At 36.8% G+C, this 15,264-nt stretch overlaps 1 protein-coding gene across 1 annotated transcript in view; it reads right to left on the reverse strand.

The window, feature by feature from the left end:
* LOC126251538 (axotactin) overlaps positions 1–15,264 on the reverse strand; it is a 611,191-nt gene that overhangs the window by 317,815 nt on the left and 278,112 nt on the right. The window contains exons 5-6 of the mRNA XM_049952046.1: positions 13,296–13,548; positions 4,663–4,847 (exon numbers count right to left, since the gene is read on the reverse strand). Of these exons, the coding sequence (XP_049808003.1) occupies positions 4,663–4,847; positions 13,296–13,548 (438 nt within the window). The remainder of the gene's footprint in view (positions 1–4,662; positions 4,848–13,295; positions 13,549–15,264) is intronic.

A 15,264-nucleotide genomic window follows, 5' to 3' on the forward strand; every position in this document is an offset into this window, starting at 1 on the left:
AAAGTATTTGTATGGAGTGTAGCCATGTATGGAAGTGAAACATGGACGATAACCAGTTTGGACAAGAAGAGAATAGAAGCTTTCGAAATGTGGTGCTACAGAAGAATGCTGAAGATAAGAAGATAAGGTGGGTAGATCACGTAACTAATGAGGAGGTATTGAATAGGATTGGGGAGAAGAGAAGTTTGTGGCACAACTTGACTAGAAGAAGGGATCGGTTGGTAGGACATGTTTTGAGGCATCAAGGGATCACAAATTTAGCATTGGAGGGCAGCGTGGAGGGTAAAAATCGTAGAGGGAGACGAAGAGATCAATACACTAAGCAGATTCAGAAGGATGTAGGTTGCAGTAGGTACTGGGAGATGAAGAAGCTTGCACAGGATAGAGTAGCATGGAGAGCTGCATCAAACCAGTCTCAGGACTGAAGACCACAACAACAACAACAACAAGACAATACTGACCCTATGACTTATCTTAGAAGCTAGGTTAAGGAAAGGCAAACCTACATTTACAGTGTTTGTAGATTTAGAGAAAGCTTTTAACAGTGTTGACTGGAATGCTCTCTTTCAAATTCTGAAGGTGGCAGGGGTAAAATACACAGAGAAAAAGGCTATTTACAATTTGTACAGAAACCAGACGGCAGTTACAACAGTCAAGGAGCACAAAAGGGGAGCAATGGTCAAAGAGGGAGTATGGTAGGGTTGTAGCCTATCCCTGATGTTATTCAATCTGTATATTGAGCAAGCAGTACTGGAAACAAAAGTAAATTTTGGAGAAGGAATTAAAATCCAGGGAGAAGAAATAAAAACATTGAGGTTCGCCGATAACACTGTAATTCTGTCAGAGAGAGCAAAGGGCTTGGAAGAACAGTTGAATAGAATGAAAGGACAACATACAATGAACATCAACAAAAGCCAAATGAGGATAATGGAATGTTGTCAAATTAAATCAGGTGGTGATGAGTGAATTAGATTAGGAAATGAGAATCTGAAAGTAGTAGATGAGTTTTGCTACTTGGGCAGCATGTGTTTCTGAAGAAGAGAAATTTCTTAACATAAAGTATAGATTCAAGTGTCAGGAAGTCATTTCTGAAAGTATTTGTATGGACTATAGCCACATATGGAAGTGAAACACGGATGATAAACAGTTTAGCAAGAAGAGAATAGAAGCTTTTGAAATGTGGTGCTACAGAAGAATGCTGAAGACTAGATGGGTAGATCATATAACTAATGAGGAGGTACTGAATAGAATTGGGGAAAAGAGGAATTTGTGGCACAGCTTAACTAGAAGAAGGGATCAGTTGGTAGGACATGTTCGGAGGCATCAAGGGATCACCAGTTTAGTATTGGAGGGAAGCGTGGAGGGTAAAAATTGTAGAGGGAGACCAAGAGATGAATACACTAAGCAGATGCAGAAGGATGCAGGTTGCAGTAATTACTGGGAGATGAAGAAGCTTGCACAGGATAGAGTACCATGGAGAGCTGCGTAAAACCAGTATTTGACTCACGACCACAACAACACAACCAAATGTACAATTTTTTACTTTTATGTTATTTATTTACTTTATTTTCTGTAAAAGTGGGAAGATTTAAAGGTTTTTAAAATAAACAAAAATTGTAAATTCTGTGATTATGGCCTGCCTGTGGCTGTTGTCAATACAGTAGTGTTATGGACACAATTTCAATTTTTAACCAAATGTATAAAGTTACAACCAATTTTTATGAAGATTAGAGCACTTTTGAAATTATTTAAAAAAGGAAATTTTTTAACGCTTGTATGTGAGTGTAATTGTGAAACTGAGAGGCACATGCTGACAGGAACTATTTGAAATAATCAGAGCCATACCAGTACTGTGGCTTGGCAACAGCAGACATGAACACATATTGAACATCATTGGCACCTGTCAAGTACGCTCAATCACATTTGCTATGTTGATCAAGTGTATGGAAATCAACTGTGCCAAGGACAAGATTCAAAGGAAACTTGAGTATTATCTCAAATCGGTACAACCCTTCCCCATATAATTATAATTGGTGGTGACTTCAATATAACCTTGATATGTTGGCAAAAATACATGTTTAAAACTGTTGGTAGGCACAAAACATTGTCCAACTTTGTACTAAATGCTTTTGCCAAAAATTATTTTGAGCAGTTAGTTTAGGAGCCAACTTGAAGTGTAAATGGCTACGAAAAGATACTTGACCTCTTAGAAACAGATAATCTGGAGAAAATAGGAAGCATCATGATGGATACAGCAGTTAGTGACCACAGGGTCATTGTAGTGAGATTGAATACTGTAACATTCAAACTCACCAAAAAAAATGCAATAAATATTTATTCAAAATAAGTAGATACAAATTCACTTGATGCTTTCCTAAAAATCAGTGTCCATTTCTTCTGAACTTACTACATACGTACAGACTTGTAACCTGAGTTCAAAGAAATAGTAGTATCAAAAGCAGTCAAAAGATTTATATCAAATAAATTAATAGGACATGAAAGCGAGATGCACTTAACAATTTCCACAATAAAATTCTGTTCCAAAATATGGCAGAAAATCCAAGGAGATTCTGGTCATATGTAAAGTACACCATTGGCAAGGCATAATAAATACCTCCACTGCAAAATAGATGATAGCGCCACTAAAGTTTCACCAAAGAAGATGAAATGAATATTCCAGAATTCAAATCATAAACAGCTGCCAAAATTAGTAACTTAGGAGGAGATATCCTCAGTGTAGCTAAACAACTCAGATCACTTAGAAAATGGAAACCTTCTGTCCAGATTGTATATTCCTTTCAGAGTACACTGATATAATAGCTCCATACTTAAGAATTATATGCAAGTACTCACTTAATGAAAGATCAATACCTAAAGACTGGAAAGTCGCACACATCACACCAATCCTCAAGACAGGAAATAGGGGTGATAAGCTGAATTACAGAGACATATCACTGGTGTGGATTTGCAGTAGGATTTAGGAACAAATGCGACATCTAAACAATACGAATACCTCAAAGAAAAGATCTAATGACAGACAGGCAGTATAGAATCCAAACATTTCGCTTGTGTGCAACACAACAAGCTCTTTATTGTCATGAAGTAATGACAGGCAGATGGTCTCAAATTGATTCCATAATCTAACTTCTCCAAAGGCTTTTGATTCTGTTCCTCACAAGCTGCTTCTTACCAAATCAGGTTCTTAAGGAGTATTGCCTTAGCTGTGCAACTGGATTTGTGATTTCCTGTCAGAAATGTCACACTTCATAGTAACTGACAGAAAGTCACAGAGTAAAACAGAAATGATATCTGTGTTTCCCAAGGAAGTTTTATAGACCCTCTACTGTTTCTAACCTCTACAAATGACAATCTGAGCAGCCAGCCCTATTAGATTGTTTGCAGATGATGCTGTCATTAACCACATAGTTAAGCTATCAAAACATAAAAACCAATAGCAAAATGGTTTAGACAAGATATCTATACAGCACAAAAAGTGTGAGCTCAATCACATGAGTACTAAAAGGAATAAGGAATCCATTACATTATGGTTACACAATAAATCAAAAAAATCTAAAGGCTGTCAATTCAATGAAATACTTAGAGACTGCAATTATGAACAACTTAAATTGGCATGATCAAATAAATAATGTTGTTGGGAAGGTGAACCAAGACTGCATTTTATTGGCAGAACAGTCAGAAGATGCAACAAATTCACTAAAGGCACTACCTACACTACAGTTGTCTGTCCTTTTTTGGAGTATTGCTGTGTGGTACGGGAGTCTTACCAGATAGGTCTGATGGATGACTTAGAAAAAGTTCAGAGAAGAATAGCTGTTTTTGTGTTATTGTGAAACAGGGGACAGATTTGATGGATATGATACACAAGTTGGGGTGGCAATCAAACAAAAGTGTTTTTTGTTGGAATGAGATCTTTTTTTGAAATTACAATCATGAACTTTCTCCTCCAAATGTGAAAATATCTGCTGAAGCGCATCTAAATAGGGAGAAATGATCATCATAATAAAATAAGAGATATCTTAGTTTGCACAGAAAGATTGAAGTGTTTATTTTTTCCCTTGCACTGTTTAAGAGTGGAACGGTAGACAAACAGTGTGAAAGTGGTTTGATGAATCCTTTGCCAGGCACTTAAGTGTGAATTTTAGAACACTCATGAAGATGTAGATGAGTTTTATTTTATCTACATCTACACTCTGCAGATCATAAAAAGGAGCATGGAGGAGGGGTGCAAGATTACTTCTCACTCATTCACTGATGGCACATGGTGACACCTCATACACCTCTTGTGAATTGTTATTGGGTGAACTGTTAATTTCAGTGTTGCTTTTTTTGAAGATTTCCTCCAGAAAACCAGTTCATGGAGTGGTGGACAACTTTGTGACCATTCATACGTCCATCTCTGTACACACTCTTCCCACTGTTGGGAAGTGCCAAGTGCTAATACTAAACTACAGAAGAAATCAAATTGTCTGCTAAATGTTGATGTACATGCTAGAATTTTAATAGAAATTCACATAAATACATTGATAACAAAAAAGTACACTTATCAAAGGTGTGGTCATCACCTACTTCTTTTCCATTGTGTTTGTTTATATATTTAAATTTCTGACACTATGCTTCATACATTATATGAAGTGTTATTACCTTCCCCCACAGTAAGAGAGGTAGACTCCTTTCCAAAAACATGCACAACTTTCAGCTGTCCTTTTTCAACTATAACATACAGTGCATAGGGATCTAGTCCTTCTGGGCGATTCTTGACACTATGATATACCAGCAGCCCATGAGGTAATCTTGTACGAAACTGAAAGGAGATCTGACGGCAAAGCCTGAAACCAAGATGAGAAATAATGGACAATTAACAGTTTTCTGTGACTGTGTAGCAGGCTGTTGCTGCTACAACAACAACAACAAAAACTACTACTACTACTGCTACTACTACAACTACTACCACCACCACCACCACCACCACCACCACCACCACATCATCACCACTACTACAGTGACTAGCTATTATGAACAGCACCAGTCATAGTAGTAGTACTAAAAGAATCAGGATAAGGTGTGTTAATAATAGTGACAGCAATTACTACTTTTGTAATAAGTGCTACTACAAGGGCATGCTAAAAAGCAATGTCCCAAAATTTACATGACAATTCTTAAAGCTTTTTTAAACAAAACAAATTTTATTAACATTCTACATCTTTATTCTCCATGTCTACATACTTAATTCTTGACATAGTCACCCTGGTGAACACATTTCTCCCAACGAGAGACCAGTTCATTGATACCGTCACCGTAGAACATTTGACTTTGTTTATGGAGCCATAATCTCACCACTGCTTACACTGCTTCATCACTATCAAAGGTGTTCTTTAAGTTTTGGAAATAGATGAAAATCTGAGGGGGCCAAGTCAGGACTATTTGGAGGATGATCTATGACAGTGAACCGAAGGCATCTGATTGTTACAGATGTCTCAGCACTTTCATGTGGTCTGGCAGTGTCAAGCTGAAGTAGCAGGTGCCCCATGTGTGAACAAAATCTTCTGCAGTTTGAAATTCAATTACATCATGCTGTTTCTCATGCTTTAACATAGTTATGTTACATGCCACCATGTTACATGCTACTATTGGAGCCCTCTAGTGGTAGATGGTTGCAACTTGTGTCAGTGAAGTGGGAAAGTTGACCAAGTAATGACTTGCATGATATGTAATACTTCAAGCAGTACTGAGAACAGAAAAAAAATTGGAGGCGTTACTTTTCTCCACAACTTCACAAAATATTAAATGTAATACATCAATTATTCATGTAAATAAAGAGGTAGCCAGTAATTATCTTGACTGAATTGCAGTTAATGTAGCTCATCTTAGCCTTATTTTGGTTTGTGGGGATGACCACGGGAACAAGGACAATAAAAGCATAAAAGACAATGGATCTTTAGCACTGAGTCTCCACAGAAAATTACCTAGTGCAGGCTGAGAACATCTTAAGTACATATTTAATGTAACCAGAAAACTAAGGTGGTCAGGTAATATTGCTACAATTCAGTATGGTAGTAAAAAGATGTGTACTTCATAATGTCTTATTCTTGGCTTTGCAATGCACATATAAGATAAGGTCTCTGACTGACTTCAAGCTATGAAGGTGAACATATTTTGAAAACTCATAATTCTCTAGTATGTATTAGTAATTAAATTATTTCATTGCTACAGCTGGACCAATAAAGAGTGGAAGGCATGATTATTGGTTGCTTAATAGCCAGAGATTTTATTGGGAACAGCTATGTTTTTTTTTCCTTTGCTGATGTTTTTTTATCTTTGGTCTGTTTTGTATATATATCACTGAATAAATAGTGTTGATAATCTGTGTTCCTGGAAATAATGTGTATGAAAATTTCATTCTTTCAAGCCAACTTTTTAAGCTGTATAAGCAATCAGTTTTGGGCTGAAGCCCTACCACTCTCATTTATCTGAAGAACTGATCTCCAGAAAAAGCTATTCAAAATGATACTCCTGAAGAATTAGGGAGTGGTCACCAAATAAATATGTGTCAGTTGTGAATCTTTGGGTGTCGACTATTTCTACAGGTACTGAAAGAAAAATGAATCAAGTTAGAAAACAAATCGAAGAAAATTATCTTTGTTGGCTGTTGCCATGATTCTAAAGCATACAATTCAAATTCGCAACAGACAATTGTGAAGGTTATTGATGTGCAATCCGTAAAAAATTCAAAATGCAACTGGAAAAAGCTTCAGGGACAGTAATCTGACGGCCAATACCAATACAGGCAGCTCTCAACCGGTGGCAGCTGATGTCCACAGAAATGCAGTTTATCTCAAACTGGCACAAAGTGACACTTAGCAGACAGTGAATGGCAACATAGATAGGAACATCGATCACTGAGACACAGAACTTGTGCATTCAGAAATCAGAAAATCATCACATTAAAGAAAATCGAATCCCAACTGTTTTAATGATGATTTTACTTATTTTGCAAGTATGTTTGAGCCACATTTGTATAAAGAAGCAATGTGTCATCATGATTGCAAAAATGAAAGGAAGCCTTAAATGATGAACATAAGTCATTACTTGAAAATGAGAGTTGGACTTTAATGTACCACCAGGCAGAAAGGAAAAAAATTCAGAATGTGTATTCAAAGACAAAGAAATGTCAGATGGTGAAATTTAACATTATAAGGCTCATTCTGTTGCAAAATGTTATTCCCAGATAATAAGAGTTGCCTTTGATAAAACATTCTTGCCTGTTGTTTATCACTGTTTGCTTCACACACCATTAGCTCTCACAGCTGGATTTGATCCGACAATGGACACATGGATGTTCAAACTGCAATCCCAATGATTTTAACAATGACTTTCCTTGTTTTAGTAGTATTTCTGGACCAAATTCGTATAAAGAAGCAATGAATTTCGATGATTGCAAAACATGGAAGGGAGCATTAAATGATGAATACAAATCGTAGTTGAAAATGAGACTGACTGACTTATCAACAGGCATAATGGCATTCAATTCAAAATGGTTATTCAAACTCAAAGAAATGTAAGATGGTGAAACTGAACTTAATAAGGCTCATTTTGTTGCAAAATGTTATTTGCCAGATAGCATGTTTTTGTCCATTGTTAGTCATCATTTCATATGCTGTTAGCCTTAAGAAGCTAATGTTTGGTCTAAAACATGTGTCACATGCTTAGTATGAGACATTGGATGTAACATTATAAAAAATGAACCCAAAGAAGTCAGAATACAATCCCTGAATTTACTACAGAGCTGAGAAGCTAAATATATAGTAACTATGGCCATTTATGTAGATGACTTGATAATCTTCTCTAATAGAAATAAGCAGGTGGAAGAAAGAACTAATGAATCAATTTAAGATGAAAGTATTGTTGAACTCAGCTGGTGTCTTGGCATCAGAATTAAAATGAAACATTGGGCGATTAGCATCAATCAAAGCAAAAATGTGCATGAAACATACTCAAGGTATTTGGATTGGAAGACTGCAATCCAGTTGCTTATCCAGTCAAATCTGACTTAACGCTGCAAAAATGCAAAGAAAAATTGTTCACTGAGGAAGAACTTCTATTACATCTTATTCCTTACCAAACGTCATTGAGTCACTCCTATATTGCCCTCAAAGAAAAAGACTAGGTGTTGAATATGCTGGAAGAGTTAACAGTACAGTCAAATCCAGTTATTGAAAAAATCCACTGGGACGCAGTCAAACAAATTACAAGATACATCAAAGGCACAATCAATGTAGGAATAATTTTCTGAAAAAGTGAGGCAATCAAAACTGAAGGCTTGTGTGCTGACAATTATGCATTGGATCTCTATCAATGACTGATTATATTTTTAACTTAGCTGAAGTAGCAGTTTCATGGAATTCGAAACAGCAACAAATGGTTACTATATCAACTACAGAAGTCAAATACATGGCCCTATCAGCAGAACAGGAAGAAGCAATATATCATCATGGACTGCATAATTGTTTATTAAACGCAGTGAAGTGTGTTCTGTGATAACAGAGGTGCCATTACACTGTTCACAACAGTGTGCACCACACTAACAAAACACACTGATATGAGGCCCCACTATTTTCATGAGCTTATTAATACAGGAAAGTTCAACTTCAAGTTAGTCAGAACTGGCAAACAGCAACATAATTTTTTTTGACAAAGACACTACCAAAGGCTAGCCAGTGGTGCTGCCAAGCCAAGGGATTTTCAAAGTTCATGAATAAACATCTTGGATAACATAATAACTTAGTTTTATGAGTATTCAACTCTGATGATGAGTTGATCTACAAGCAGAGCAGTTCTTCGTGTAGGGAATGTAAAAAGCGTGTGATGAAGGGTATTCTGTGTATCAAATGCAACTTCTGGTTGCACGAAAAGTGCACGAAAGTAAATCTAAAGTTCGTCAGCGATGATTTTCCGTGGACATGTCACGGTTGTTTACGTGACGAAACGGCCGATCTTGTAAGTGCAGTTGATACAAAAAACGAAATTATAAAGTTACTACGAAGTGAAATTGAGGCATTAAAAACCGAACTTTCAACCATCAAGAAAGAAAACGATACATTAATACAAGAAAAGAAGTCCTGTGTGTGTAAAAGCCATCAAACGGAAAAGCAAGCAGATCGCGAAAATACGAATGACCGATCGTACTTTAAAAACAACATTTCAAGTGTTCCCGTTGATGTCTCGGTAAACTCAGTAAGCCAAAAACCGGAAGATAAATATAAATGGAAGGTGGTGACATACAGCAAAAGGAAAAACAAAGCGCCAGATACGCAACAAAAGGAAAATGACTTTTTAATAATTGGCGATTCGCTGCTGAAGAATATCGCTGTCCCCAATTGCAAGATCGACGTACGATCTGGTATTAGAACGCACCAACTCGGTAAACATTTTAAAAGTATGGTAAATGCAAGACAAGATACTACAGAACCAGATTCTGAAACCAGACATAACTATGATGGGGTGTTTATACATGTTGGGACGAATTCGTTAAGGAGCAGCAGTGAGGAAGAAATGGCAAGCGAAACAAGAAACATGATTCGTTCTGCAAGAAATATGTATGCAGGATCTCGTCTTATACTTAGCGGAATGATAAACAGAAGGTCGGTGAGTGAAAAATATATCGCCAAAATAAACTGTGCTCTTAAAGAACAATGTGATCGTCTTGGGGCAATTTTTATAGACCCAAACAAATTCCTATGTGAAAACTCACTAGCGAAGGATGGCTTGCATTTAAATAGACTGGGGTCTGTAACGTTCAGCAGAATGTTTGCAGATGTCTGCAAAATCATTAGATGCAAGGGAAACTAATATGGCCTGAAGGGGATGAAAAATCATACACTCCAGCTGGAAAAGAAAAATATAAGCACCATACAAAAAAAGACGATACTAAAGAATTTGCCCCAGAATACAGCTCACAACATGTAAACCAACAAAAGAAAAATTACATAAAAGTACTTCATCAAAATATTCAATACTTTGGTAACAAAAAATTAGAAGCAGACGTACTCCCGAGTGAAGTAAGACCAGACATATTATGCATAAGTGAACATGGACTAACTGAAAGTAAAATACATAATGTGGCAATAAAGGACTACAAACTAGCTAGTTACTTCTGCAGATCTAAATATAAGGGTGGTGGCGTTTGTATATATATTAAAACAGGTACTCTATCAAAGAATGTAAACAGTGAAGCTGCTACATTTCCCATAGCTAGAGAAAAAGACTTTGAAGTTACTGGTATAGTGGCAGAGGATTTTAGAGTGTTTTGTGTGTACAGGTCACCATGTGGCAATATTAGCATCTTTCTAAAAAAAAGTTGCTAGCTTATTGAGAATGAATATGAAGAGAAATCTTATTACATGTGGAGACTTCAACATTGACATGGGAAAAGACACAAAAATAAGACAGGATTTTGAAGAATTGTTAATACAGCATAACATGAAAGTGACAATAACTGCACCAACAAGAGTGACTTCACAAAGTGAGACAATTATTGACAACATAATTACTAATATGTGTAACTATGAGTCATATGTAGTTCAGACAGAAATATCTGATCATCATGGACAACTAATCAGCTTTTGCAGAAGTAATGACACAGTATCAGAACCAAATCAAACAACCAAAGAAATTAGGATCATCAGTGAACAAAATATCAACATCTTTACAACAATGTTAAGTAAGGAAACCTGGAATGAAACCCTAGAGGCCCAGAGTGTAAATGAAAAATATGATGCATTTATTTCAACAATTAAGTACCATTTTAATGTAGCATTTCCCAAAGTAAAGAGACAAGAAAGGCATCAAGATCAAGCACAGTGGATTACGAGTGAAATACTAGAACAGCGAAGGAAGCTTCAGGACGTGAGACGGATGGGCGAAGCTGAAAAGTATAAAATGTTAAAAAAGAAGTATAGAAAAACAATAAGAGAAGCGAAAGCAAGAGCAATTGACACCACTATAGCGAACTCAAAAAACAAGGCAAAGGTAGCTTGGAATGCAATCAATGCTGAAAGAAAGGAAAAAGATGGGTCAAACAAAGAAGAAGGTATTAGGTCAATTAAAGTAGACAACACAGTGGTCACAGATGTTATGGAAATAGCAAACATACTGAATAATAACTATATCAGTGTAGTAGAAAACCTAAAATTGGAAAGAAATAGTCAAAAACAGAAGGGTATTAAGGTACCAAAAAGATCATGCAGTACTATGTTCTTAAGACCAGTCATGGAAGATGAATTGCGGAAAACTATACAGAAACTGAAGACCAAGAAATCAGCTGGTGATGATGAAATATCAAATCATGTAATAAAGCTGGTATGTGAGGAGATAATAACACCACTGCTGAACATAGCAAACTGTTCTTTCAGAGATGCAATTTTTCCAGAAAAACTGAAGATAACGAAGGTAGTGCCAGTGTACAAGAAAGGGTGTAAGGATGATCCCAACAACTACAGACCAGTTTCACTGATATCAGGTTACTCAAAAATCCTAGAAATGCTTATGTATACCAGATTAGTTAACTATTTGGACAAACATAACATTCTCATGACCTCACAACATGGTTTCAGAAAGGGTAAATCTACAGAATCAGCAATTGTCAGTCTAACAGAATACATTTTACAGTCCTTAGATGAAAAAAAGGTTGTCTCTGCAATGTTTCTGGATCTTTCAAAGGCATTTGACACCATTGACCATGAAATGCTGATACAAAAATTAAGCAACTATGGCATTCGGGGGCAACCAGGTGAATGGATAAAATCATACTTGTGCAACCGCAAGCAGTATGTATCATTAGGAAACTCGTACCAATCAGAAACCAAATCCATCAAATATGGAGTGCCGCAGGGTTCGGTAATGGGGCCACTGTTATTTAATGTATTTGTTAATGATATAGGTGTTGAGGAGGAAGAAAAGAAAATATTGTATGCTGATGACATGACAATGCTAAATAGTGACCAAAATATGGAACAGCTTGAGAGAAGATCATACATATCTGCAAATGTCACAGCTCAATGGCTGTTGGAAAATGAACTGATTATAAATCTAAAAAAGACTATGTATGCAGTGTTTAAAAACAAGGAAAAGGCTGTAGGCATGGATTTAGAGGTTGATGGAACAAGGCTGGAAGAAGTAGAATCTGCTAGATTCTTAGGTATTCTTGTGGATAATGAACTGAAATGGAAAAAACATATTAATAATGTCTGTAAGAAACTGAGCTCTGTCATATTCTTAATGATGCAACTATCACAGTATTCAGACAAGAACCTTCTGTGTACAGTGTATCATGGACTTTTCGAACCATACTTACAGTATGGAGTGACTGTGTGGGGAAACTCAAACAAACAAGAGACAAAACGAGTGTTCACATTACAAAAAAAGCAATTAGGACCATTTTAAGAAGAAAGACCTCTGAAACATGCAGAAACTGTTTCAAGAATTTAGGTATCTTAACTTTTTCATCATTGTATATATACAAAACAATAATGTACATCACAAAAGGTAGTGAGGACTGGAATACAAATGCTAGTGTACACACCCACAATACAAGAAAGAAGAATGAAGTACGGAGCATACCCCACCGACTGGCAATGCTAGAAAAAGGACCCCAGTACTCTGGTATAAGACTACTAAGAAGTCTGCCCAAAACCCTGCAAGATAGTGTACTTCACAATGACTTTGCAAAGAAACGTAAAGACTATCTCATTGAAAAAGAGTTTTACAGTGTTGCAGAATACTTATGCCATTAAATTTGTATATATTGTTACTCATTATCATTGATGTAAAAATGTAAGCTAAAGGTGTAGGAAAATAAGTGATAAAGAATTTTAATACTTTGACATGTCCTATATTACACGTACATTTACTGTACACAATGTAATCTTACAGGATCAAATAAAATTCAATTCAAATTCAATTCAAGCATGGGTCCAATCCCTGTCAAGTCACAGAGACTCAGGTTGCTCGTATTGTCACTAGCTCAAATTAAGGTGAATGTTAGGATGCTTGTTTCGAATAGAGCACTACATATCTCCTGTCTCATCATTATTCAGTCCAAGCTTGTGTCACATCTCTAATGACCTCAGCTTTGGTAGGTCACTACATCCCTCTCCTTCTCTTGATGGTGGCACAGCTTATAACTCATTAATATCATGTTCCATTTTCATCTACTGGTCAGAACTATAAAAAATCTTAACTGCATGAGTAAAATAAAGAGAATAGCTTTCATTACTTACCTTAGTTGAAAATTTGGTATGTGATTTCCATCAAGTTGTATGTATGTGTTCCTTTTGGCAAACATGAAGACTTTATGGTGACCTGTTTCTTCAAAAGTAAGTTCTGGTCCTCTCTGATTGATTGGTACTGGAGGTAATGTTGTTTTTGGGATCATGTAAGGTGACACTGTTGTTGAAGTAGTCGTGCTGTGAGTGACAAGAGGCTTTTCATCTTTTGTCTTTTGTTCTGGTAGCATGTACTCTGGGGGCTCAACTAAAGAGGACATTGAAATTAATAATTGTTCCACAGTTTCATTAACATTTATTTTTGAATAAGTAATGCATTTTATTAAGAAAAATAATTTCCAAATTTATATGTTAGAACACTTTCCAGTACAATTAAAAGATATGATTATAATTGAAAGGAAATTGATATGCGTAATGTAACATAAGAATGAGTAAGATTTACTTTACTGAATTTGATTATACCATAGAAGCACAAATCAAAAGTATGGTAAATGAAACACTGTACCATTGGGAAAACAGAATGTCAGAATGAAAAATAAGGACTGAGCAGAGCATATTTTTAATGATATAAAATACTTCATGATTAACAGACAAAGTGGGAAAGTATTGCAGAAATCAACACATCTTTCATTATTGTTAGTATCACTTCATCCATGTTACTTGTCTCTCCTTAAGCAAACACCTATTGCTTCATCTACTTCTGTTGCTATCTAATACCAATTATAACTCCAAAACCTAATTTACAAACTATCAGCATGCACAATTTAATGTGAATAAGCTCGAATTTTTTGTCTACACCGTACATTCATTCATTCATTCACACACTGTGTTCTGTAAATCCAGTCATGAAGAGGGCCCTTATGGATGTAGAACAAGCAAGTTACACATTAATATGCAGTTGCAGCAACACCAAGCTGCTTCTGTAAACAATACACAGGAATTTCTGCAGATTTCTACTCAAATAATTTGACATGTAAATAATATAAAACTAAATAGAAAGGCGTTTGTTAACTCCAAAGGAAAACCCAGAATGGAATAATGATATTATTATGAAAAGGACAGATTACTTTTCACATATAGTGGAGATGTTGAGTTGCAGTCACCAAAAAGCCTTCTTTTACAGTGGACAAAACACACACATACAGATTTGTGTAAGCTGTAAGCGCACACACACACACACACACACACACACACACACACACACACACACACACACACACACAAGCACTGCCTCTGGTCACCGAGGCTGGACTGCGATCAGCTGTTCATGATGGGGAAGCACAATATGGTAAGGAGGAGGCAGGGGCGGTGAGGGGGAGGGATAGCAGGGTACGGACGGGGAACAGTAAAGTGCTGCTTGTGGGAGCATACAGGGATGTGGTGGGGACAGGGTAGGGCAGCAAGGTGCAGTTGTGAGGTTAGACCTGTGGCAGGGGGTGTGGGGTTGGAAAAGGAGGAAAGTAAAGAGACTGGATGCTGTGATGGAATAGAAGGCTGTATGTGCTGGAATGGGAGCAAGAAACGGGATAGGTGGGGCGAAGGACAGGGCTAATGAAGATTGAGGTCAGGGAGTTACAGGAATGTAGGATATATTGCAGGGAGAGTTCCCACCTACACAATTCACAAAAGCTGGTGTGGCTAGGAATGATTCAGATGGCTTAGGCTGTGAAGAACTCATTGAAGTGAAGAACATTTTGTTGGGCAGCATGCTCAGCAACTGGGTGATCCGGCTGTCTCTTGACCACAGTTTGTCGGTGGTCATTCATGTGGACAGACAGCTTGTTGGTTGTCATGCCCATGTAGAACACAGCACAGTGGTTGCAGATTAGATTGTTATCACATGACTGGTTTCACAAGTAGCCCTACCTTTGATGGGATAGGTCATGCCTGTAACTGGACTGGACAAGGTGGTGATGGATGGATGGATATATGGTACAGGTCTTGCATCTAGATCTATTACAGG

Source organism: Schistocerca nitens, chromosome 4 (genome assembly GCF_023898315.1).
Source record: "Schistocerca nitens isolate TAMUIC-IGC-003100 chromosome 4, iqSchNite1.1, whole genome shotgun sequence".
Taxonomy (NCBI): domain Eukaryota; kingdom Metazoa; phylum Arthropoda; class Insecta; order Orthoptera; family Acrididae; genus Schistocerca; species Schistocerca nitens.